Raw genomic sequence first — 27,124 nt, forward strand, 5'->3', positions numbered from 1 at the left:
ATGAACCGGACTACATACCGTGGAAGCATCGTAACGGAACACTATCGGTGTTGCGAGGCTGTCTGCTGTGGGGTAGCCGCGTGATCGTTCTAAAAGTTTTGCGAGCTGCCGTTTTAGGGCTTCTTCATAAGATACACCAAGGTATAAATCAAACAAAGGCTATCGCTCGCAGCTATGTCTGGTGGCCGGCGTTGGATAAATACATCGAAGAAATGATCGGTAACTGTGTAGCGTGTGTACAGACGAGGAAAGAACCCCGAAAAGCGGAGCCGGTGAGCTGGGCATCGCCTGGGAAATCCTGGTCACGCATTCACGTCGACTTTGCGGAGCCCACGATGGAACATACTTTTTTAGTCATGGTCGACGCTCATACGAAATGACCGGAGGTCAAAGAAACTGGAGGTTTAATGTCAGCCGGCATCGTGATAAAAGGTTTCAGAGAAGCGTTCGCAACTCACGGTATTCCAGACGTAGTCGTATCGGACAACGGTACCGGTTTTGTGGCAGCCGAGGTAAAAGAGTATCTTCAGAGGCACGGAATAAAATTCATCCAAACAGCACCGTACCATCCCGCATCAAATGGACTAGCGGAAAGAATGGTTCAAACACTGAAACATCAGCTGAAGAAAATACCTGCTCGAGAGTGGTAAGTAGGATTGGCAAACATCTTGTTGGCACTAAGATCGGACACCGTGTGCTACAACGGAGAAATCACCGGCGGAGCTGCTAATGGGGAGACGACTGCGTACACTTTTGGACAAATTCCACCCCGAAACAAGCCAAAACTGCGAAGAAAAAGGAGAAGAAAAGCCCTTGCTGCAGAACAGGAAACTCTCAGTATCCGATGACGTATTATATCGAAACTTTGGCAGAGGCCCTAAATGGGAGTCTGGAAAGATTGAAGAAATCAATGGCTCACGAAACTTTACAATCAAAACACCAGTCACTTATATCAGATCATCCGGAAACCGGTCGCAACCACCACCGTCGAGTCGATACTGGAGTCTACAGTACGATCGCCGAGTCATTTAAACACTCGGGCCAGAAACACATCACCAGTCTCCGAGCTGGCGAATTCGAGTAATGAAGAACTACTTGAAGAAGATCACCAGGTGTGATCTCCACGGCAAGCTCATGCAGAAGCCTTGGGCACGGCAGTTGAAGATGAAAATCTGTCAGAAATAACAGAAAAGCAACTGGAAAATGATTACGAAAAGCAGACACAAGAACCTCGCCGTTTGGGCCGTATCCGTAGGCCCGTGAATCGTCTCAACTTGTAAGGGGAAGGAGTGTTGTGGACTCGTCCTACGGACCAGTTCGGGGAGGTGTCGCGCGGAGCACGACGAGGCCGGTTGAAAACGAAAGCAAAAACGGAACAGACTTGCTATTTTTGATTCTCATTATTATTTCCATTTTATCTATTGTATTTTGTGTGTGTGTTCAATAAATACTTTCTTGAAGTTATAACACAAAGATCAAACCGATTGGGATGAATGGATACCCTATGCGATGTTTACCTATAACACAACGCCTCATACGACGGCAGGATTCACGCCATTTGAATTAGTCTATGGACATCGAGGTAACCTACCGACAGCATTGTCAAAGCCCCCAAAACTAACGTACTCATACGAGAATTACGCGCAGGAACTTCGAGAACAAATTCGCACAACAAATCAAGTCGCAAGAGAACATACCAAGCAGGAAAAAGTGAAAGCGAAACAGCAGTTCGACAAAAAGACTATCAAAGAAACGTTTAGGGTAGGCGACAAGGTACTATTACATGACGAGACAGTACGACGCGGACGATCGAAAAAACTCGAGTCCCAATGGATTGGACCGTACGTAATTGTCGAGAAACACAACGACGTAAATTATACAATTAAGATTAAACGAAAGACGTTACGCGTCCACGCCAATCGTTTAAAGGCTTTTATCGAAAACTAAAAATGCAGAGAGAGAAAGCATAAGCAAAAGGCATTACTAAGGAACTCACCAGAAGCAAGACATAGCATAATGACAACATAGTAATAAAAATAAACAAAATCTTACGATTAATCACGACGGGGAGCACCATGCCCCAGACCAGCCATCAAACGAGTACGAAGTTGGACGAGCATCAAGAACAAAATTATGGTATCAGGCACAGGTTAGCCACGCTGAACCAAGAACTCCCGCATACCGGCCATAAAACGAACGCGATCTCGACCAAGGCCCGAAGCTTCCGACCTTTCGGACACAACTAAGACCGGGGGGGGGGGGGTAGTTTCTTCCCCCTCCTTGCCAGCCCGAACCTCTTCTAGGTCCACCACGGCGGTTCGACACGGTTCCAAATCGAGAGGAGACATAATGACTGACTAACAAAGCCTTTACGAGACCAACGACAGACTTATTGTTAGACAGACCGACGTATAGTTGACAAACTAATTAAAAATTATTTATAATTATCTTTTCCAATCGTTTGAAAATCATTTGGAGAAATTTGGAAAAAACTTTAGAGTTTGGAAAACTATATAATAATTGAAAATTAATTAAAATCAATTTTAAGCCAATAGTTGGCAGACATATTGTCTAATACATTATGTGTTACGCAAAAGTTTGTGCTCTAGCCTTTAATTTGTTAATTTTTCAATAAAAATGCTAAAGTATTATACAAAATTAATTATACGCAATTATTCTACTAAAAATTAATATTGGTTAAAGGGTTTGGTTAAATTCTTTGAGACATTGTTATAAACAATAGAAGAGTTATATTATGTTTGAATATTTCCGTTGGCTGCCGAGCCATATATAATTACAATAGGCAGCCAATAAACAGCCAAGTGGCTGTGTCGTCACTTGTAAAATAATTAATTTGTTAATTTTTTAGTAATTATGCAATAAATTATTATTAAAGTAATAAAGAGCAATCAAGGAGCAATCATTTTATGCTGGATTTAGTTGCACAAAGTTATTAGAAATATGTTTTTGAGTGATAATTATAAATTTTACGTTTTTTGTAAATATTTTAAAAAATATTAATTTTAATTTTTGATTCTGAAGAAGCAATTAAGGAGCAATCGTTTGAGCTATTGTTTATTTAAAAAATTATAAACTTTGAGAGCCAACTTATTTCCGGTATCGTTTACTTGTTAATAAATTTTTATTAGAATAGAGTAGTTTTCTAAATAATAAAATATATTTCGACACTTTATCCAACTAATCAACAAAAAATTACGCTTTGATTACACTTCTAAAAAATTATAATTATTGAAAAATAAGGCCGGTATTCATAGTCCGATCTTATATTTCAAGACCGTCTTAAGTAATATCTTATGTTGCTAAGCCTGGCGTAAATGAGAAGTTTTGTGAACGTTTCTTTGGCGTTTACGTGAGCATTTGCGGGAGTTCGTTGAGAGTTTGGAAACGGTCAGTAAAGATTTCATAAAGCAAAAATTTGCACACTGCAGCGTTTGAAAGGCGTTTGTACATAGCATTTTTGAGAGTTTGCACAGCGTTTACATGACATATGACGTTTGCTGAGAGCTCTTTAAAACATTTATAGATCCTCTGTTAAGCATTTAATAGGCGTTTACGGCTACGGTCCACTTGACGCTACAAATGCTTCGAAGCACTCCTCTTCTTCTTTCAATAAAAAAAGAAGGAAAAGAAGAACGTTTCAAAGCATTTGTAGCATCAAGTGGACCGCAGCCTACTTTTATTATTGGAAACTGCATGCAGCCTCTATTGAGCGTTTACTCTTGTCGTTAGAAGAATAATTTTTATTAATGGTAATGGAGGTTTCGAAACCGAATCTACTTTTTGCCTTACACTCACAGGGGGTCTGCTTATATACGCGGCTGGGTGTATTTTAAATGCGAGAAAGATGCGCCGCCTAGCGGCTTTGTTGGCAGAGCGTTTGCTGAATGGAGGGAACGCTTGTGTTACAGCGTCGGGAAAAGCGTTTCTTAGGCGTTTCCAAGCCGTTTGCGTAAATGCCCTATAATTCGCCGCATTGAAAAAGTGTTTTCTGAACGGAGGAAAAACACTTATTGTCTTACGGCGTTAGAAAAAGCATTTGCTAAACATTTGAAAAGTCTGACAACAAACTCTCTGCACGAAAGTGAATCAGCGTTTATTAAACGTGCTCTGAAAAGCGTCTCCTCACTCAACATTGCAGAACTATCACGAAACGTTATACATAGCGTTTGATAAGCGTTTTGAAAGCGTTCAAAACCCAACGTTGTGTAATGCTGGGTCTACAATGCGAGTCGCAAAGTCGTGAGTCGCAAGAATTGACCAATCACAGTCGAATTTGAGGAGGATTATCGACTGTGATTGGTCAATTTTTGCGACTCACGACTTTGCGACTCGCATTGTAAACCCAGCATAAGCGTTCTTACAAAGTTTAAAATGTGCCACGGGCTTAATAAGTCAGTGAGACGTAAAATTTTTTATGGCGCCAAATTTAAAAGAAAAAAATTAGGAGGCATTACTTTCGTACCAACCCTTGTACAATTAAATAAAATTAAAAAATATATCTTAACAAGAGATATTGATATATCGATATACATCCTTATAATATATTTTGTCCTTCTAACTTGTTTGCTCGAAGACTATGTTAATCCTTTCAAGATGGAATTACATTACTCAAGTATTGCTTCGATCAAATATTAGAAGATCAAGTTTCAAAAAGTATTATTTTATATGATATTTGCTTTTTTACTTGAATAAATACAATTACACTAATACCTTTTGCTGAAAGAGATTGATGAGGATTTATCTCATGAAATTAATTTATCACTTTCAATATTACTATATATAATTAGTTAAAATTGTATTAGTATTAGTTTACGTATTTTATCAAATAAACTATATTTTATTACCATATTGAAAATATACTAAAATTAATATGTTTATAATTTCTTAACGAGAATATTAAATTAAACGAATTATGTCAAAATCATAGTAAAATCAAAATATAAATAAAATATATGTGAGAAACTTTATAAAAATTATTAAAACTTTCTGACGCAAAACATTTTCATTAGAATACTTGACCTCTTTTAGAATAGTTATTTGTGTAACAAGTGCGGGAAGTTGAGAATTGGACACGAGTGCGGGTGATCGCACTCGTGTCCAATTCTCAACCTGCACGTGTTACACACCCTATTTTATATTACAAAGTGCGTGGAAAGTGGCCCATTACGCGCGCCAGATGGCGCACGCGTAATGGGCCACTTTCCACGCACGTGTGATATAAAGGATTAAACATGTCACTCGACTTGTATACACCACACTCATACACATATCACATTGTGTATAAACAGGGTGATTCAAAACAACCCTATTATCCCGCAAATGTCAGATTCTTGACTCAATTTTGAGACGATTTTTCCTGTAACAAAATTTTCGCCGAAGCTTATTAGTTATCGAGTTATAAAAAGAAATAGTTAACTTATTACGGGCCGGGTACAGGAGGTAGGCAGGGGCGGCGCGACAGCTGATTGCAACAGGCGCCTCATTGCTCGCCTCCGCGAGCTGATCATCTTTGCATCGACGCGACAACAAATTCTCAATATACCATACCATTATCTCTGTAAGTGAGCAAATGCACGCCAGCGGATTACATCCAGCGGACGGTAAACTGCGTCCGCAATTCCTGTATACCTCCTGTACCCGGCCCGTAATAATAGGATAACTATTTTTTTTTATAACTCGATAACTAAGTTTCGACGAAAATTTTGTTGCAGAAAGAAATTGTCTGGAGATAATGTTATTTCCGGGGCCCCTCAATTTGATAGGTGTATTTGATAGATCTTTCGCTGAGAAAAAGAATGCCGCAAACCACAATGCGCTACAATGCATAGTTTTTATATAGCAATATTGTTGTGTGGTATATTATATATGGGGTTTGCAATTTACCACGGTCTAGTTTAACAGTAGTGGAGCCTCCCGCAGGGGGGCGGAACCTATACTGCCTTTACGCATACATCACTTTCCATGCGAAACGAGGTGTCACGAGGTGCCATTTTTCAATATCCTAACTAGTCTCTGCTATAACAAATTATTTCTGTTACAGATATTAAATATTTTTACACAAAGCAACTTTTTATACGAAGCGACGAAAGAAGAAAAAACGGGTTTTTAACTTTTCACGCGAACCAAGGTTCACCCCTATTTTATAAACTCTGAATCAAAATTCATGCACGCGAGTAACTTATGGCATCATACTAAACGGAGTAATGTGTTGCGAACAAATTGAAACCATTGCTCTGATTAGGAATTTATTGCGAGTTGTCACACCTTATAAGCAATTCATTTTTCTCTTACACATACATCTCGTTTGTATTTATATAAATAATTGATATATACATATAAATGTAATGCGCACGCACGCACGCACGCACGCACGCACGCACGCACGCACGCGCGCGCGCACACACACACACACACACACACACACACACACACACACACACACACACGTCGAACACATATACAATTCGTATGTGAAACGTGTGCATGCGTACGTGCGTGCGTGTGATGCGTGCATATTTGCGCGTATGTGCGTTGTGTCAGTTGTGTGTTAATAGAAACATCTATCTAGAAATATCTATTTAAAAAATTATTTGTATTAGAATAGCTTATATAAGAATATTTAACTTCGAGAGAAACATATCTTACGAATATGTGTTTGTGTAGATAGAAAGTTACGAGATTTTAAAGTTATTGTTGTTTTTTTTTTAATTAAAAGTTTTTTTAAATTAAAAGTTTATATGATATATAAAATATGTCAGGACAAAATATAAAACATCTTATAAATTGTCAATACTATTACAACAAAAATAATGCTCATAAATTGTCAATACTATTACAATAAACATAATGCTCATAAAATGTCTTTCGCGAAACTAAACAATTTTCATATAAACTACTTTCATGTAAAATTTATTAACTTTTAAGATATTTATCTGTTTTTTCTTTAAATAAGACATTCTGAATTTTATGTATATATTATATACTGGGTGTCTCAAAAGTCTCGGAACGATCAAATATCTTGAAAAATATGGAAAAACGTTTTAGACAAAAGTTGTAGGGTTTACAAAGATCTATTTACTGACCTTATCAGTTTAACTCTAGGTGGCGTCATTAAGGTCAAATCAGGGTCACTTTAAATTTTTTAAATTGGATCTCCTATTTTTTATTGCGTATTATTGTCGATTCCTTGTCGAGACGTTTTTAAAGGACTATAATAAAGCTATTTTTCGTTAAGAATTTCTACTAAAATATTTTAAATTTTGTCACAATATTTTTAATATAAAATACGAAATATCCCGTATAGTACTCATTTTTCGATGACTTTATCTTGATACTTTTATACGTAGAATAATGAAAGAAATTGATTATTGTAAAAAAAGCAGAAAAAATTATTTTAAAAATTTGATTGCATTTTGTGAACGCATTTAATTTTACAAAATTGCAAATATAAACGTTAATATAATTATTCGATTCCTTTTATTATCTTACGTATAAAAATATCAAAGTAAACTCATCGAAAAGTGAGTATTTTATGTTTTTCGAGATATTTCATATTTTATATTAAAAATAATCTGACAAAATTTAAGTATTTCAGGAAATTCTTTACGAAAGAGAACTCCATTATAGTATTTTAAAAACGTTTCGACAAGGGTTACAAGAACATGTAATAAAAAATAGGAGGTCCAATTTAAAAAATTCAAAGTGACCCTGACTTGATCTTAACGACGCTACTTGTGGTCAAACTGATAAGGTCAGTAAATAGATCTTTTAAAACCCTACAACTTTTATCTAAAACGTTTTTCTGTATCTTCCATATTTTTCGAGATATTTGACCATTCCGGGACTTTTGGGACACCGTGTTTATAATGCGATATATAAAATTGATATTAACAATTAAAACAAACATATTTCACTTTAGAAAGTCAGTTTTGAAAAACGTTGTTTTTTTTATCTGGATATTGAGATATTTAATGATGAATATCCCGATTATAAATTAATGATAAAATTGATCTTTTTTTTTTTTTCAAAAGTTAAAATGGAATTAGAGACTTTCGAGCAAAAATCTGATTTTTGAACTCTTTAATATCTGGTTTAGTTCAAAGAATTAAATTGAATTCATCATTTTAATATTTTCTTTTCATAATTTACAGAAAGCGTTCTCATTGAAAATTATTTGATGTTTAAATTATTACAACTGCGCATACAATAACACTATTAAGAAAAATGCACGAGAACAAAAATAATCGTTTCTCTTCGTGGTTTTAGGGCGCCGAATATAATCCATTTACCAAGTTGCTATATCATGTTACAATTATGAGAAATTTGCTCATATTTTAGCGCCTACAAAAACTACGGAAAACGATTACCTTCGAAAATTCATTCTTTGTTAAATAGTGTAATCAATCATTTTTTACAATATATATCCAATCATTAGTGAGTTATGCTTGCTGATAATTGTTTAAATATTGTTACTATATTCGATATAAAATACAGCAATCAAACTCTTGCCTGAAAGTCTCTAGGACCATTCAGCTCTTTTTTGTAATGAATAAATTTCTCAGGTAATCATATCTGTGTCGAAAACAGATTTTACAAAGTATCTACTACAAATTTCGTCGACAGAATGCCAGTAGAAATAGAACAGAATGTACTAATAGAATGTACTAATAGAATGATGACAAATCGACTGCCGAAACCGAATAGAATGTACCCCATTTTATTATCATTTAAATAATAGATACATTATATTTAAATAATTACGGAATCACAAATTTCGCTTGGTTTCTACTGGCAATCTGTTGACAGAACATAAGTTTGATACCGATCTGTCGCTCAAAACTATTGGCAAACTGCTAGTACACTGCTAGCACTGCTAATACCCGTATTATACTAGCGATTGGCGATTACGTTTACGTTTGCGTCTACGTCTTTTGACCAATCAGAACGGAAATCGCGAATTGCAATTGCCAGCAGCTACTTTCTGATTGGGCAAGAGACGTAAACGCAAACGTAGACGCAATCGCCAATCGCTAGTATGACACGGGCATAACACGCTACACACACGTGCTCACTGAACTTGCACAATTCTTATAAATATATCGCCCTATTTTTTATCATTGCAACGAAATTTTACCGAGTAACTATTTATATATCGTAGCGTTGGTCATTTTAGGAAGAAGCTTAAGTACATTTTGGCCTGAGATCAGATGACTAGCATTTTCGATTGTTATTGGCGCCACTGTGACGAACACGTAAACGGTCTTGGCGACGAAGTCGCTTGCCTTTTATTTGGCGCGCTTTATTGTTTCTTTCCAGACGGGCTTTCTTCAGGTTCTGAGTCGTGCGCTTCTTTAACACCTGCAAAGACAGAAGGGCAAATATTCAAAAGTATTCAAGAAATGTGAGAATTTACAAACAAAAAGAAATAAAGAATCAAAAGATTCTATGACTTGAACGCTTGAATATTTAATGACAATGGTTTAAATCTAAAAAATTTAGAGACTTTTCTAACTTGGGAAGAAATTAGTCATATAGTTACTGAGAATATAAAAACATGATGGATTTATAATAATAATAAACTTTTGTAATAGTTTGTTTTTTCGGTATATTTGAGATATTATCAATATTTGTTCTCTTGTCTAACACTTCAGAATTTGGGAAATTCGTACCTCTTGAGCTCGTTCCTGAGCAGAACGAAGTTGATTTCCAATTCTAACTCGGTTATTATTGCTATCAGATGCAGGTAGTTTGTCACTGTGGATGGCTTGCAATTCTGCAACAACTCTGCGTGAGAGCTCATCAATGTTACTTCGATCTGAACTGCTATCTAAAGATGTGGACATGGTGCACAACGTGGACGTGGAAGACGAGAGATCAGCTGGCGATGCCGCAGGGATTTCTTCGAGAACGTCAGCGTTACATAAAACAGTAACATCCTTTTGGCTTTTTGTCCATCCATCCGGTGAGGGGGGCGGAGTATCTGGTGTGACAGGGGGAGATGTCATCGTCCCTGATACGACGGAATAGACGGACATGCTAGGATGTTCTATTAGCAAATTTTCCATGGGTGAGGTTGCCACTTTTACGGGTCCTTCCTGCGTGAACACTGCGGGTGGCATTTCATACCACGGCTCCTCCAGCGTACCCTCAACTGAAACGAAAGGAAAGTGAGCGCGACGACATAATCTGAAATAATCAAAATATAATCTGTGTATCTGAAATGATACAAAATATAAAAAAAAAGGTGCTAAAGAAAGGCAATAGAAATTCAAGAATAATACTTGAAAAAATAAGTAAAAGGAAGAAAAAGAAGACAATTAATATATTAAAGTTATGTATAAAAAAAAAACATTTTAAAGATTGAGACGTGTAATATGTGTACTGCCGTAGCTAAAAGAATAATAATTTCTAAAAGAAATCACTCAATTAATACAATCTAGAACTTACAATTATCATCGCGTATAAAAATTAGTAAATGTTTATCATCTAGCTATAAGTATTATATAATAATAGTGTGTGTGTGTGTATGTGCGTGCGCGCGCGTGTGCGTGTGCGTGTGCGTGTGTGTGTGTGTGTGTGTGTGTGTAAAATGGCGGCCAGCTATATTTAAGGACACACCAGTTTGCCAATATTATTACTCTATAGTCATTTATATTATATGGTTCAATAATAATGCGAAAAATCACGTAAATTTTAATAAAAAATAATTATTTTAGTGTAAAACAAACGTTATTTGACCTGTGCGCATTATTGGATAACTTTGCGCGTCAATAAAAAAATCAGCGTTCGTCGTACGAAAAAAGGGCTTTTTTTTATTTCAAATTTTGTCCACAACAAGATGCATACAATAAAATTCGTCTCAAATAAATTCTAAGGCCTGAAAACAGCGGAAAAACTAAGACTATTCTGAAATATCAAAATTTTTTGCTTACATAGCTACAAACTAAAGAAAAAGGGTCTAAAAAATCGGTTGCATCATGAAAAGTATTCTTTGTAGTTCTCAGATGATGTGTGATTTTTGGGGAATTTTTGATTCCATTTTAAATGACGGAAAAAAATCACCGGCGCAATAAAAAAAAAAACGATAAAATCGAGGGTTTTCGGGATCCGAGTCTCGGACTTTGACAGCGCGTGCAAGCTAAACGCCTGACTTGACGATAAATGTTGTTTAGATCATTATTGTAGATAATTTTACGCTCTACAAAAAAGGTACGTATAGTTAGTTACCCTATTTTGCTTAGTTTTTGAGATATTTAAGAAAAAATAAAAAAATCGTGTTTTTTGTTGATAATATTGTCAATAACTTTTTATTGCGCGTTAATTTTGCGAAGCAAAATAAATCCCACTTATAACACTTCAAATCAAAGCGATTCATGGTGGTTGCAACCTGGGAAGATTAATTGGAAGGTTTGATGTCTAATATGACTGGCCTACGAGATGCGCTGCATTAATTGATTGCATGCCAGGTCGCCTCGATGCAGTCATAGCCGCAAAAGGTCGTGCTACTAAATATTAATGATTTCTATCTCCTTTAAAACTTCAGTTATTATGTGTAAAATGTATAGTTATTTTTGTGTTCGGATTACATTTCACAAATAATTAGATATGTATTAATTTATAATAAAATTAAAGTCGTTGGACTTAACTGACTAAATTCAATATTCATTGTGTGCTCTTTCTATACAAGAAGTTGTTATTCAAGAAATGTTTATCTATTTGCAATAAAATTGAATAATTTGTATGCAACAGATATGTCCTTAATTAGCTGGCTGCCACTGATGTATGTTTATACTTGATATATTACTAACATAAAAATCTCTTGTGTAATCGTCATTTAATAAATTCCGTTTGCACTAAAAATTACAGAAATTATTCTGAATATCGTCACATTAAGTGTCTCACCCTGTATATTAAAATGAACAAAATCTCTAGAGGGATTTTCTAAATTAACAATAGAGGCGGTTTAATGATGCATGTGTTTCCATGTTAAAGATACAATCATGATTATCTACTTAAATTCTTATGCAATTAAAATTTAATTAATAAATTTAATTTATATTAAATTATAATATATAATATTTAATTTATTAAATTATATTTAAAGTTTAGTCGTATTATAGAGTCTCTTTTCTTGCCCCACCTATGTTTCTCTTTCTCATACATAGTTAAAAATAAATTACTAAAAACAACAATAAATTATGTACCAGTTCGGTCAATGAGGATCCATTCATCGTCCTCGACTTCCACTTGCCTGAATCTCCGCATGATCCCCCGAGTTCGAGGATCTTCTTCAAGCGAATCTTGCGTGCCAGAATAGTTACTTCCGAACAAGTAACCGACAAAGTTGCCCAACATTTTGTTATCGTGTTCAATGTCTGTGACATATATAGAAAAAAACTAGATAAATAAATTTTAAAATTAGAAATTTAATACCGAAATATTTAATACCGAGATTAGCAATTCTATAGCGATATACGCATATATTGTATGTATACACACGCACACACACGCACACACACACACACACACACACACACACACGCACACGCACACGCACACACACACCGGGGTGTTTTTAAATATCCATTTTAAATGTCCTAGGCAAATATCTCGAAAAATATGGAAGATACGGAAAAATGTTTCAGACAAAAGTTGCATGGTTTGATAAAGGCCACATGATGAAAATATGGACTTGACCTTCAGTGATCTTTTCAAGGCCAGGTCAATGTGATCAAATGTTTTCTTAAATGTAACTCCCCATTTTTTATTGCATACTCTTGTAGCTCTTGTTGAGACGTTTTCAAAACACTATAATGAAGCTCTTTCATTAAGAATTTCATGATATAGTACTCGATAAATTAAGTTTCCCTTAGCTGCGGCGTATATACCGGAGTTACCCTTTACCCTATATATATATCCTACAGAAGAAATTAAATTATTGTTTTATACAAATAACTGTCACAAATATACGATGGCAAATAGACGATTGTGATCTCATGGGTCGCAATAGGATATAATAAACTGATATTGCATTTATAAGACGCCAAATAAAAAATTTGTTCTTTTAAAAGAATACTATTACAATGCATAAAATTGTAAGAGAATTGTTTCTGAAAAAAGATATATCTTAGAACGATTGAAAAAATGCAGGAACGATTGCAGAAAGTATCTGCATTACCAACGCTTTCGGATCGCAGTCGTCGCAGTTCGGGAGAGCAGCTGTCCCAAAAAAAGAGAGCATGTGTTTCGAATCGTGAACGCGAAACCCACTCGCGGCCGCGCCAGCAACCGCCCCAAAATTCTTTCCGTGCAGGTTCGAGTCCACTTGAGCACGTAAACATGGAATTTATTTCCGAAAGCTGCGCCCTCCGTGCGAAAAAAGGACTCTCGTACGGAGAAAACTGGGCTCCGTCTTTCGGAAAGAGACGTTAAGCCGTTGGTCCAAAGAGTTAAGTGAGAGGAGAAAGGTAGTGATGAATGAGAATTGTAACCCTAAGGGGATTGATTAAAAACTTACATTTTACTCCATCAACAACAAATTAGAAGAATTTTGGCACTGGTTTCAAGAAAATCGATCCATTAATAAAAAATTATCTATTAATAAAAAATTAAACTTATCCTCCAAAAATTAAATTCTATTATATTCTTTAGTTATTTCTACCCCTATTTCATATATAATTTTTTAAGAAGCGCGGGCAAAAAATCTATTTCCCTCTCCCCAAACTCACCCATTAATTAGAAGCACCAACAGAACCCTATAAAACCCCCAATTTTTAACATAGTAGCCATCCCCATAAAATTAGTAATCTTTTGGTACCAGTTTCATAAAAAATTTTGGCACCGGTTTCAAAAAAATCGATCCATTAATAAAAAATTATCTATTAATGAAAAATTAAATTTTATTATATCCTTTAGTTCTTTCTACTCCTAATTCACATATAATTCTTTAAGATTCGGTCAATTATTCCTGAAAAATTGGAAAAATTTCGGTACCGGCTTCCAAAAAGATCGGTAACAAAAAATTATACGCTTTATAGCACTCCCCGAAAAATTCTACCCCTGTTTCATATACTTTTGGTAAAAATTTGGTCCACTAACAAATGAGTAGTTCGCGGTCATACAGACAGACAAACAGACAGAAGACGGTACTTATATATTTATATATATAGATACAATAAAATTGATTTCAATAAATTAAGATATTAATTGTATTGAATTAATTATTTAATTTATTGTTCAATTATTATTGAATAATTAATAACATCTGAAGTTCTTGTATAGTTTCAACAAAACTTAATTAAATTTAGAAACATTTGTATGTTTTTATAAATATTTTCTTCAAATTTAAATAAATTTTGATAAAAATATTCTTAAAAAAACATACAATTTTGTTAAAATCCTGAAATTATGTTAAAATTATGTTGAAATTTTGCTGAAATTATACTGAAATTTCGTTGAAATTAGGCTGAAATTTCACTAAGAAGTGTTCCAAAACGTGGAACAATTTCACAAAATTTTTAGTAAAATTTCAACAAATTTTTCAGCGAAATTTTTCCACTAGGGATATTTATAATTATAAACTACAAAGTTATCAATTTGCTATCTTTTTATCTTGAATTGTATACCTATACCACATGATTTTCTAAAAATTGTATTTTTAGAGTGACTTTGACTAAATTCCGATTAACTTTAATCGACAATCAATTCAACCGACAAAATTGCAGTTTATACTAGTATAATTTCTAGTTTTATAATTCATTATCTCTATAATCTAATTTTTCTTTTCATGTGTCAAACAACAAAAAATTAATAGTTCTATATTAATATTAGTTCAATATTAATAAAAGACTACTGATATTATTTGATAAATTAATCGCTAATTAAATTAATTAGAGTTTGATCATCAAGCTTTCTAGAAAATTTGGAGTACTAAAATTAATTAAACAGTAAGAGATATATGTATAATAGGAATCGAGATAGGAATAAACATTAGAAAACTGCAATCAAATCTTACTATTTTTAACGCCGTACTCTAAATCTCTATATTTTTAATATTTGCGAAAATGTGTTAATCTTTTACTTCACTCTATTATCACATGATTAAACGACTACGTGAAATAAAAAAGCGAATGAAAAACAAAACATACCACATGCGTATCTTTCATAATTTTATCTGTAAATAGTGTAGCGCAGCGCAACGACAAAATTGCAGTCTCATTATATGCATAGGGAAGACCGGGGCTAAACCGTCAATTTTTTTTCGGTGCCGATTTTTAACAACAAAATAAATAATTTTAGTTAAATGTGGTATACCACTGTAAAGAGTGAACCTTTAGCTACAAAATTTATATAGGAAATTTTTATCTACGTCGCTTTGTTTAACCGGTATAGAGCAAAAACGACAACGGTGGAAAAATTGAAATCTCAAAAATGCCGGGGTTTAACCGTCACACTGCATTTTCAATACATATACGTACATCTAATCCTGAAAAATGATAGGATACATTTTAATAATTGTTTTAAAAAATATATATATAAAAATTTATTTAAAATTTTTATGCGAAACATTATTAAAAAATAGTTACGAGGGTTCCGCTTTCCGCAGAAGTCACTCGCCCGACTTGTTTCACTCCTCGACGTCCGATGACTCTATTCGGTGTCTGAACGGTTGTAATTCCCGTCTCATCCATATTCCATATGCAGTGAGCCTGGAAATGCCCGGAAATACCTTGGAAATGCACCCAGACTGCTTACTGACGGATTAACCCCAAACACAAGTTTCAGGTTTGATCGCCCACGAAATATTAGACATCAACGATAATGAAAAAACTACACTGGATTCGTGTTCAGCATGCATTACTCTTTATAATCACGTATCTCGAGATTTGGAGAGCAAATATTATTGCAGATATTACAAAATTTCCACGCGCAGAAAATGTAACTTTCACCTTCCGAAAACACGTTTGCCCTCGTAAAAATCATAACACGGCAGGTAACCTGCCGAAACTCCGTTGGTCACATGGGTACCATAAGCAGCGTTTACAATGTTAATAACGAGTTCGCACAATATACAGATTTCGAGATATTTGATTTAACGGTTCAACCCCGTTGACGTTTTAGCCCCGGTCTCCCCTATACTCTCATTATAATAAATGAATATGTTATCAGAATAAAAATTGAGAAATCTGAATGATGATGAATCAGAATAAAAATAATCTACAATCAAATTCAAGGGAAACGCCGTTAAACAGTCAGGACTGGATCTTAGTTGCCTAATATTATTTGAGTAAATAATATTATTAGGCAACCAAGATCCAATCCTGACCGTTTAACGGTGTTTCCCTTGAATTTGATTGTATATCATACGATCGTATTTAATTTACTTTTTGAAAAATGATTATTCTTCTACTAAGTGTCAACTCTACGATTTTTTACACATCAAGTTCCAATAGTTCTTGAGCATAGTTCTAAGATTTTTTTACATAGTTTTTGATACTTTTTTGGAAGAGTTTCGCGGTTTTTAATTAAAAAAAAAAACATACTTTCAATATCAAAGATATTTTAAAAATAACAGAAACGTATGCGCAAATTCTGTTCTTACAGAAACGTTACAAATTGATTTATTAAAAGTCATGCGATATAGCCAATCGATTTGCAACTTTTCTGTAAGAACAGAATTTGCGCATGTTTCTCTTGCGAGTGAATTCAAGAATCCAGCCCCTGAACTCGTAATTTTTAAAATGCTTCGTAAACGTGTATTAATTTAAAAAAATCAATATGTCGAAAATTATAGTAGCTAGGGCTGTGCGGTTTCCACTTTTGTGATTCAGAACTTTAATTTTTTACCAGAACTTATTATTTTTAAAATATATTTGATATTAAAAGTACGTTTTTTTTTAACTAAAAACCGCGGAACTCTTTCAATCAAGTATTAGAACCTCTGTAACTATTCAAAAGACCGTTAGAAATATGCTCAAAACTATTAAAACTCGACGTGTAAAAAATCATAAATAATAGTTAGCACTCCCATTTTTCAAAATCACTCTGTTTCCATTATCATAATGACCTGAACCATTTCTAAAAAAATAGACTATTTCTAAATATTTCCCTTTACACAGCCAGCCCCAATGAATGACCTTGACCTTGACATATGTTGTCAAGGACATGACTCTGAGTAACTCCTCCTTATAACTTAATCGTCGCTCATTGTTTATTTAAAAGTTATGAACAAAAAAAGTTTAAAAAATATACGAATTTGTGTCAATTCTAAAGGAAGTAATTTGTTAATATGTGTGCTGATGTGTGCGAAGACAGTACACATGTAAGTGGGGGAGGAGCTATCGCCTGGGTGAGTGGGGGTGGACCTCGTGGAAAATTAAAAACCCGAACCGTACAATGATAGACCTTGTTTCGCCCTGTAAGCAGAGGTAGGGGTAGATCGAAGCGTAAGTCATCTCACTCCATCCCGGCCTGCATATAGGGCAAAACAAAGTCTATTATTGTATAGTTTTCAACTTCCTACGCGAACCGAGCTTCACTCCCACCCACCCCTGACTATGGGGAAGGGGGGTAGCCCTTCCCTCATCTATATATGTACTGTCTATGCACACATATCAGCAAATTACTTCCAAACTTGTAAATTTCTCAAACTTTTTGTTCACTTTAAATAAGCAATGGCCGACGATTAAGTTATAACGAAAAGTTACTCAAGGTTATGTCCCTGACAACATATGTCAAGGTCAAGGTCATCGGAGCTGGCTGTGTAAAGAGAAATATTTACCATTTAAATAAGTTTTGTCCACCTGTTAAATATTTAAATATGAAACAAATCATTTAATTTACTTACAATTAGAGTTGACTTATCACTTTATCAAATGATATTATTCAACGATTCTCATCCCTTGATTGAAGTACACGGTCACTACTTACACTATTTAATCCCGATTCAAGTCATATTCTTAGATACTAATGCCCTTTTTCACCAACGTCGTTTAATTTGAACTTTAGTTCAATTCACTCTTTGTCTTTTTCTAACAGTCTCTCTTAGGGCTAAAGCACAGTCGTAATCGAGGACGTAAGTAACGCACAAGCTTTGGCGTATCCTGATCTGTCAGGTCGAGGACTACGACCGTGGTACATCGCTACGCCATGTTATGTGCTTTGGCCCTTAAGCGGGGAGCACACACTTCTGCACAACGCATAATGCGTAAGCATAAGAAAATTGATTGGTCTATTTCCTTACGCACATGTGTATGGACCAATCAATTTTCTTATGCTTACGCATTGTGCGATGTGCAGAAGTGTGTGTCCGGGCCCTTAGAAACAGACAAAGAGTGAATTGAACTAAGATTCAAGTTAAACGACGTTGGTGAAACGGGCATTAAGCCCCTTGCACAATGCCAGGCAACAGGCAATAGGAACAGGGAATAGAAATCAGAAATCATGTATAAATGCAGAATAAACAGTGACACAGGCAATAGACACAGAGTTTCCGTCACGTTGGAAATTCTGTGCCTATATTGCCTATTGCCAACCAATCATAGCATTTGAATTTTTTAGGTTGTAATTAACGATTTTTTGGTTATTTCCTGTTCCTATTGCCTGTTGCCTGGCATTGTGCAAGGGGCTTTAGACTTCTCGATTCTAAAATGGATTCTTGGATTCCTGCACTTTGACTTGGCTCAACTCCACTCTGCTTCTGTTCTTCTCTCTTTTTTTCTTTCTCTTTCTCGCACGCGCGCGCGTTTATATAGACATACCTACACGACACGACACGACACGACACGACACGACACGACACGACACACACACGCACACGCACACGCACACGCACACGCACAGACACACACATAAATACACACACTTTTATATATTGTTGTATAATCTTGACGCATTTTCGTAGGCGGTTGAGTGAGGCGATCACGACGACCTTGATCTCGAATATGCTTCTGTCTGGCTAAAAGTGCAGAGAGTTCTCTCTCAGTGAGTAGTTTTCCTGGCGATAATCACGCGCCAACTGTATAACTATAAGTATCTTAATTGACAAATACATATACCTATGTCTTTCTTTTCTAATCCTAGTCTCTTTCTATTCGAGTAAAGGCCGTGGCACATAGAAAAACTTAAGCAGTAAAACTCAAGCAGTAAGCAAATCAGCCAATCACAGTCAAGAACTTAAGGCACGGCCCTAAGCGGTAGCAAATCCATATCGTTGATTTCTGACTGCTTAAGTTTTACTGCTTAAGTTTTTCTATGTGCCAAGGCCCTAACACAAATCCTCATAGTTCCTTCAGATTTAACTCCTTAAAGCTTGCATTGCATGCTTGCATTGCGCGATTTGTAATGCACAAACATTGCTGGCCAAACGTTTAAGACCAATCATTGAAAATGTCTACTATGAAATAAAATTAAACTTTATTATATAATTTAACATATTTTTATTATTTTAATCATTTTTTTACAATAAAGTAAAATTAAAAAAAATTATAATAAAATGTTTGAAGGTTCTACAAAAAATATTTTTTACAAGTTAAAAAGAGTATTACAACTCCATTTTGAAAAAAGGTCGTAGTCCATTTTCTTGAAATTAAACAATGCCATGTTAACTATACTAAATATAATGTCTGTTTACTGTCAAACTAAAAAAAGATATTGAGTAAGCATCAATCGGGATTTTAGTGTTTCACTGGAATATTTTTAAATTGTATATGTGGTCTCAAACTTTTGGCCGGCAATGTATAACTTATTGTGATATATTTACGCAAATGACATTTTTAATTTATACAATTAGTGTTTCGATTTTTTAACTTCGACATAGATAATGTAAAAATAACTTCGATCGAGGAAAATTCTCTGGGAGAAGACTCTTTTAGTCAGAGAAAAGCAAATTCAAGATCAAGGTCGTGATCTTCTCACTCACTTGCCTATGAAAGATCGAGATTATAAGTTTCTTTTAGAAAAATATTAGAAACAAAGTTTTATTCTAGCAATGTAAACAATATAGGCAATATAAACGTTATTATTGTTCACAATATGAACATGATCATTGGAAATGTTATTATCTAAATATATTTGGCAATTTGTTTCATAGTTTACAAGTATAGTGTAAAATAAATTTACACTATACTCATTTTATTTCGTTTAGTTTATTAAAAAACTCTTCTTTTCTTTTTTTTATTTGGAAAACATTAATAATTCGACTTTAAAGATATATATAAAAAAATAATTATTACAACAAAATAGAATTACTTCAAATATTAAAATGTCATAAATTTTTAACAATTTGTATTAATTAATAGCTTTATTGTTATTTTAGTTATTACTTTTTAAGGTAAGCATGCACAGTATGATTATTTTTAGATCAATTGCGAACAAGTTCAAGAGCAGAAATAACATTCATGATATTCTAGTAATATGTTCAAAGATGAACTAAAGCCCGTATCAGACTACGGATTGGGGATTGAAATTGGATTGAAATTTAATCAATCAGAATAGAGAAAACTGATCTCAAGTTTAGTGAACTTTGCTTTGATTGGTCAAATTTCAACCAAATCTCAATCCCAATCCGTAGTCTAATATGAGCTTTAGAAAACATGAAAATACACAGATGAAGAAGTGCAAAAAGTTAAAAAAATGTAAATTAGGTAAAATAGATTCAAATAAATTTAAATGTAAATATATAAGCTTGCAGAATCCACGATCAAACGCAAACAGTGACAGTTCTAAAATCCCTTATATATCACGGCATTACAAATCGCATTTCCTAAACGATCGTAATTACTGACTTTTATGACAACCACGTTTGTGTGGCTGTCAGAGACGACAGAATTACAAATTGCATAATTTATCTTTGCCATGACATCATCCTGGCTTATTCCACAATTGGCTGAATGACTTACATCATTCTGGGCTCGGAATTATTACTCGACTAGCAATGCTAGAATTAAAATGTACCCGATCTCCCTCGTTTTTCGAGGCCCTGTATTTATGTACCTCATGTGTGTTGCAAACGTTCAATTAAAGCAAGATTCAACCACTCGACAAGTAAATTGTGTAATAAAAACATGAAATAAAATGTAATCGATGAATTTACAACTCGCTTTCTTATCTTAATCATCTTTGTTGCTTCCATCGTACTGATGTAGCAAACTCAACTTGGTATTTCTAAATCAAAGTTGTCTTAGTTTAAAGATTTTTTTTTTCCCCAAATTTTCTAAAACTGTAATCTTGTAAAAGTTATAGTGCACGATAAAAAAATCCGTCAATCATACATTTCAAAATAATCCTCCTTGCATTATCCTGATTAATTGTCTTACTTTTCCGTTTTATAATAAATTATAACAAATAGATTTTGCCGCAAAATAACTTTGCTTTTTCCGAGTTTTGTCGTTTTTTACATATTTTTCTAGATACTTTTGTAAAATTTCAGGATAAACAATTGCACACAGCTGATGTAATAGTAATTTTACAAAAATTTGGAAGCACTTTTATAATTGCCTTCTTTATTTCCGGTATTCCAATCTATCGTTCGTGTTTTGAATTTCCACATCATACAAATAAACACACACATCACATCACATCGTCATGAAACAGTTCGCTATACGATACGATAAAATAAACAAATTCGTCGTCAGGCTGTCCCTAATACTTCATTTGCTCTCGCGTATGAAAGCCTTGTTTTCCATTCTTTTTCAAACTTCCCTCACTTTCTCGCATATCTTATATGCAGTATAGTTTTAACAAACGAGACACTACAGAACCAGGAAGAATCACTTTTAACAGTGGCCTATTCTGTAATTCTTAACGACAGTTTCGTTATCGTTATATTCTCGTTGCGCAGCTTTTTTACTATATATAATATCTGCGCAACGCAAATATAACGATAACGAAACTGTCATTAAGAGTTACAGAATAGGCCCCACAAGATTCGTCTTATGTACTTATAGTTATAGTTTATACGACCAATAGTTGCCTTTTTTTCTCCGGAGTTCCTTACGCGCGTTACTCGGTGCGTCAATGGTCACTGTGACAAATGCGCGTGTGAGAATGGTTGGTTGTATAGATTAAAGCACCAACCATGGAAGAATCATCGTCTCGTCGACGTTTTCGTTGGTTATGTAAAGCGTATCAGCTTCAAAACGCCGTTGTCAACGCAAATATTGAGCAAAGTGACGCTTAATGTTGCAACGATGTAAGAAGAGAAAACAGAAAGGGACAAAGAATCACCGAAAAAGCAAAGAGATCCACTCGCCTGAACAGTTTCACGTTTGAGGAGCCGTGGTAGCAACTGCTTGCCGTCAGCTGATCTCGGCTGTTGGCTGGCTGGCTGGCTAGGCGACCCAAGTCCAATGACGAGAGGTTGTGTGGGGGTGAAAGGCGGTTGGCGATGAGAATAGCGAGATGGAAGGGAAGAATTTCCCACGAGATGGTAGAGGAGAGAAGAGAGAGAGTTAGACGTGACGGAGTGAGACAGAAACGAGTTGACCGCATGAAAGGACGCGAGAGTGAGATCTCGATAAAACAGGGGAACGAGGCGGAAGGGGAATTACCGTGGAACAGTGACGGGGGAGGGACGCGGATACTGCGAGGGCGAGTGTAACGTACGAGAGGAAAGATAATGTCGGCGTAGTGGGGTGTCCCGTAGAGCGACGACAGGGGTGTATTTGACGAAGGTGCTGGATATGGATCCGCGCGGTCGATACGTTCCGTTGAAATAATGATTTTCTCCTCCAGAAATGCCGATTCTAATTGTTTTTAGATTCGAAACAATAAGAAGTATCTTCTCATCTTATTTAATCGTCATCTGCGTTATTTCATCTTGATTTAGAATTTGACGACAAAGTTGTATTTTACATTTATATCTAATATGCATACGTTTCTTATATTTCTGACATGATAATTTTGCTAAATATTTCAACAGTTTTCAAATTTTTCTAACAAATTCTTTCAAATTATTTTGATAATATCTCGTATATGTTGAGCGTTGAATTATAAATTTGTTCGAGAAGTTGCTGCGAATTTATTTTGTAATGTAATTAATTACTTTCACAGAAAGTTTTAATCTCATTTCTCCTCTTCTTTTCTCACAAATTTTGCAATTATTGTGTTCGTGTATTGCAAAAAACATTTTTATTGTTTATTTTTAGATAAAAGTCGGAAATCAATGTTCAATATTATTTGTAATATTCTTATACAAATTCTTATATCTTTCTAAAAATAACAAGTTTTAAGTTTTAAAATTTAAAATAAATTATAGCTCTTTCATATGTCTTCTTAACGTCCTTGGATTCTTAAAATCACGTTAAACTTGTAAATATTCCTTTTTACCTCTTGGCCTGATGTCTTTCCTTTGCATTTTTAATTTTCCCGTAAATTCCACTGATTGTTATGTTTATCACATACCTTTCTTACATTCGGATGTGTGGAGCTTTCGATTTTGCAAGATATGGTCGTTATCAATGAACAGATTTATTATTAGAGCACATATCCTAAGCCGACCTAAGCAAACAATTAAGTACGAAAGAAATTTCAAATCTCTTTTGTAGATAACTTTCATTAAAATTATTTCTACGAATTCTATTGCGATTATAACACATGTAATATGAAGTTGACACAATATGATATATGTTTCTCTTTTATGTTAATTATAAAACAACTATGTCGCATTTCACAAATGTGTTAAAATCATAAAAATAAAACAAGAATGTATTTATTTCTATTAATAGAATTATATGGATATATAATTAATATCCTATTTTAAAATTGTTACTAACAAATATGACTCTCTATCATTTTTATTGTTTCTGTCTTTTGTTACATAATTCTCAATATTTAAGAAAAATTTCAATTTATTAAATAAATAATATGTTTTTGTTATCATTGTGCATAATCTTTCACAGTGTAGGTACACGTAATATTCTTGTAACCAATAATAGAGAATGACTCACTCACTCTGAGAATCATTGTTTTTTTTTCAGAACTAAACTGTTATGAGAACATCTCGCATTTGTACAATGCAAGATCCACATACACATACAAGCAGATTGATAAAACTTGAAATTTGGAATGAGTAGTTTAAATATTTGGGTGTTCTTTTTTTAATACGCGATCCTTAATCTTCTTATGAATCTTCACAATTTCTCAAAGTCTTGTATGCAAGTTGTTAGACTTGATCGTTTACGTTCTCCAAGATTCTAATCAATATATATTCTATTAATATATGTAGAAAGGTAATGGATTTCAAATATCGTCTTAAATTGATATTGTCTTCGCATTGTATGGTTCTACGGTTCTCAGGGCCCGAAAACCACTTGCTTTGCAGATACAGTGTTCAGTCCTGATGGCAACGTAGTTGATCGAAGGTGGGAATTCGCTCAGCTGGTCGAACAGCTGCCCGTTCCTTTTAGATGGCTGACTGCTCGTTTCGGTTTCTCCCACTCGTCGATTATACAGTCATGTTATTGCAGTCGTTATTGTTGATTTTTTAAATGCCCGACGAAGGCACGGACTCTCGCCGGGTCAAGTGTGTTCTCCCACCGGCCGGCCGTCTTCAAGTGCGATCCCACGATCAACGCATCCGCCGCGTCCGCGTAATTGTCCACGTTGTCCAACGTCACGCCTGAGCCGATCAACACCGGCAGCCTCGCTGCGACGCACTCCCGTACTTCTACAAGATGTAATATGGTTTATTCTCATATTTCCGCATATAGTGTCGCGTGTGAATTTAAATCTTCTCACATCGCGTTGTAAACTCAATTTTGTTCTCAATTTTTTTCTCGCATTACGCAGGGCTAATAAAATGTACAATATATATCTGTAGCTAGTGATATCAGGGGTGTTATTACACGTTTTTTCGCGAGCCCTATTCAGCCCTAGTCAGGTAACAGGAAGGGGGGAAGGCAAGTTGAATTTAAACGAAAGTTTAAAGTGAAAGGTTAATTAAGTAAAATTGAACAAACAATAAATAAAAACAATTATAATTTATTTCTTATAAGAAATGGCGAATGTTTGCATTCTTAAGTTATGTCTGCTAATAAAAATATAATAAATACATCAATATCTAAATCTTCGATCACGTACATCGCGGTATAGATAATACTAGTTTAGTTTAGATACACCGACCGTTTGGTACGCGTACCAAGTACTATATTTATATCAAATCCGTATCAAATCTCGGTTTACACCGGTATAACCCAAGATTTATTACGGATCATCGACATATAGTATGGACTGCGCGATCCTTACAAAAGCCTTCAAAAAGTGTCCGGAGAATTAGACAAAGAGGGAACGAGGTAGAGGTCAATTGTTCTCTTTTTCTAATGCTTCTATTGATCGCTTTTATCCCCACTCAGAGGATGTAAGGAACGTATTGTAAAGACGATGAACCCGTTTCTTCGTTTTATAAAGAGTGTGTTTATCGTCAATCAACGTCATATGTACATTAATTCTGAAAAAAATATTCTTTAAGTATGGTGTTCACGTGTTTCATCTGCAAAAAGAGATCAAACAAATCGCAAGATTTGTCGTTTCATCGGTGAGTAATAATTACAAATACTATTAGATTATTAGATTAAACAATTATTGGATTGGGTTATGTATCACGCATGTGACACTTTTGTGAATTTTGGGTTATTTTTTGATTGTAAATTTCCGTCAAACTCTATCGATCGACAACAATGGCTAGATATTATCGGAAAATCGGAAGAAGTCCCAGGAAAAGCAACAACCATTTGTTCGAGACATTTTGACACTGAATGTTTTCGTTATGGACTAGTCGAAGGAAGAAGATTTCTGAAACCAGGGAGTAAACTAACTATAAATCTTGGAGTGCTCCAATAAATATTCCGAACACGACAGAATTTTCTTCCATACAAACCAGTAATATCTCAACCAATGAACCAACATTGCGATCAAGTATTGAAAAGTTGGCCACATCAAATAAGTAAGTATATTATGTTTTTTATTTTAAGTTTTTAAATATTTTTGTTTATGTAGTATTAGAGTTAAATAATATATGATTTTGTAAATATGTATGTATAATGTTTTATAGGCGGAAACAAGAACCACCACTGGCTGAAATTATTGCTAAAAAAAAGATTCGACTAACTGATCTCACATGGGAAGAACTTTTTGAGTCATCAATGCGAGAAAAAGCTTATCTCGCGGTGGACACAACAACAACTCGACCGCCGAGCAGTTTGAGTCTGCATTCAAGTGGTTATTGGTTTATGTGCAAATCAAAGGCTCAGATAAATGCAAATTGTCTACTTCAAGATAGCACTTGTTTATTACAAACTCCCAAAGTTCTTGATAAGCCGGCTCCTAAAACTCATGATAATGATATTGTTGACATGCATAAAATCAGTAAAACTCTTAGGGTTTCTTCAAGCACTTCTTTGGATCATGACTATTATATACCCTTAGTATTTATAAATGTTAATAAAACGTACATTAATCACATTATCGCGTACATAGCAGGTTTTATAGCTAAGAGTCTAAGTGAGTCTGTTAAATGTGTAATGCGAATTGCGGATGTTAAATGTGGATTGCGTAAAATTGCTCAAGTCTGAAAAATGTTTCTCCGCACAGACTAAGAAATGTCAAGGTAGATTAATGAAAGCTTCGGCTGATTTAATACAAACATGTCTAATAGCAGAAGAACGTTTTAGAACGCACAACGTTTTTCAAACCAAAAACATTTTCAACGTCTTGATAACAAGTACTCTTGAATATATTCCACCCACTGTGTTTGAGAATAAGGGAAACTGCGGAGATGATCGCTGTTTAAAACTACTTGTTCAAATTATAAAAAAGTTTTTTAAAGTTTGATTACACCACGAAGGAACATCCAACTTAGAACAACGAGAGCAGCTTAGAATAAGATCGAAATATAACAAAACTGTTTTATTTAAAAATCAATAAAACTTCTCGAAATTAAATGTAACATTTTTGTTATTTTTATATAGTATATAATATATAATGTTTATATTGACTTGTAACATGTGTTATGTGAAATGGTTATAATGCAAAATATATTACAATATTTGACAAAAAATGTGCAAAATTTTTTTTTCATGAAAACAGCTTTCTCTATGAGGAAGCAAAA

General features: G+C 34.5%; 2 protein-coding genes across 8 annotated transcripts in view; one reads left to right on the plus strand and one right to left on the minus strand.

The window, feature by feature from the left end:
- Window positions 1–6,253: 6,253 nt before the first annotated feature.
- Window positions 6,254–27,124, minus strand: part of LOC139813676 (uncharacterized) — a 47,305-nt gene continuing 26,434 nt past the window's right edge. For all 6 annotated transcript variants that reach the window (XM_071779312.1, XM_071779308.1, XM_071779310.1 and 3 more), the window contains 3 exons: window positions 12,225–12,395; window positions 9,690–10,171; window positions 6,254–9,378 (listed from right to left, as the gene is read on the minus strand). In XM_071779312.1, coding sequence (XP_071635413.1) covers window positions 9,232–9,378; window positions 9,690–10,171; window positions 12,225–12,395 — 800 coding nt within the window. In that variant the 3' untranslated portion in view covers window positions 6,254–9,231. The remainder of the gene's footprint in view (window positions 9,379–9,689; window positions 10,172–12,224; window positions 12,396–27,124) is intronic.
- LOC139813675 (uncharacterized aarF domain-containing protein kinase 5-like) overlaps window positions 24,553–27,124 on the plus strand; it is a 122,582-nt gene continuing 120,010 nt past the window's right edge. The window contains exons 1-4 of one of the 2 annotated variants that reach the window (XR_011732208.1): window positions 24,553–24,694; window positions 25,487–25,552; window positions 25,703–25,960; window positions 26,069–26,962. The gene's annotated coding sequence lies outside the window, so the exon portion shown is untranslated. Of the gene's footprint in view, window positions 24,695–25,486; window positions 25,553–25,702; window positions 25,961–26,068; window positions 26,963–27,124 lie in introns of those variants that run through there. The other variant, XM_071779304.1, reaches the window with a different exon arrangement.

The sequence above is a fragment of the Temnothorax longispinosus genome, chromosome 5 (assembly GCF_030848805.1).
Source record: "Temnothorax longispinosus isolate EJ_2023e chromosome 5, Tlon_JGU_v1, whole genome shotgun sequence".
NCBI classification, from domain to species: domain Eukaryota; kingdom Metazoa; phylum Arthropoda; class Insecta; order Hymenoptera; family Formicidae; genus Temnothorax; species Temnothorax longispinosus.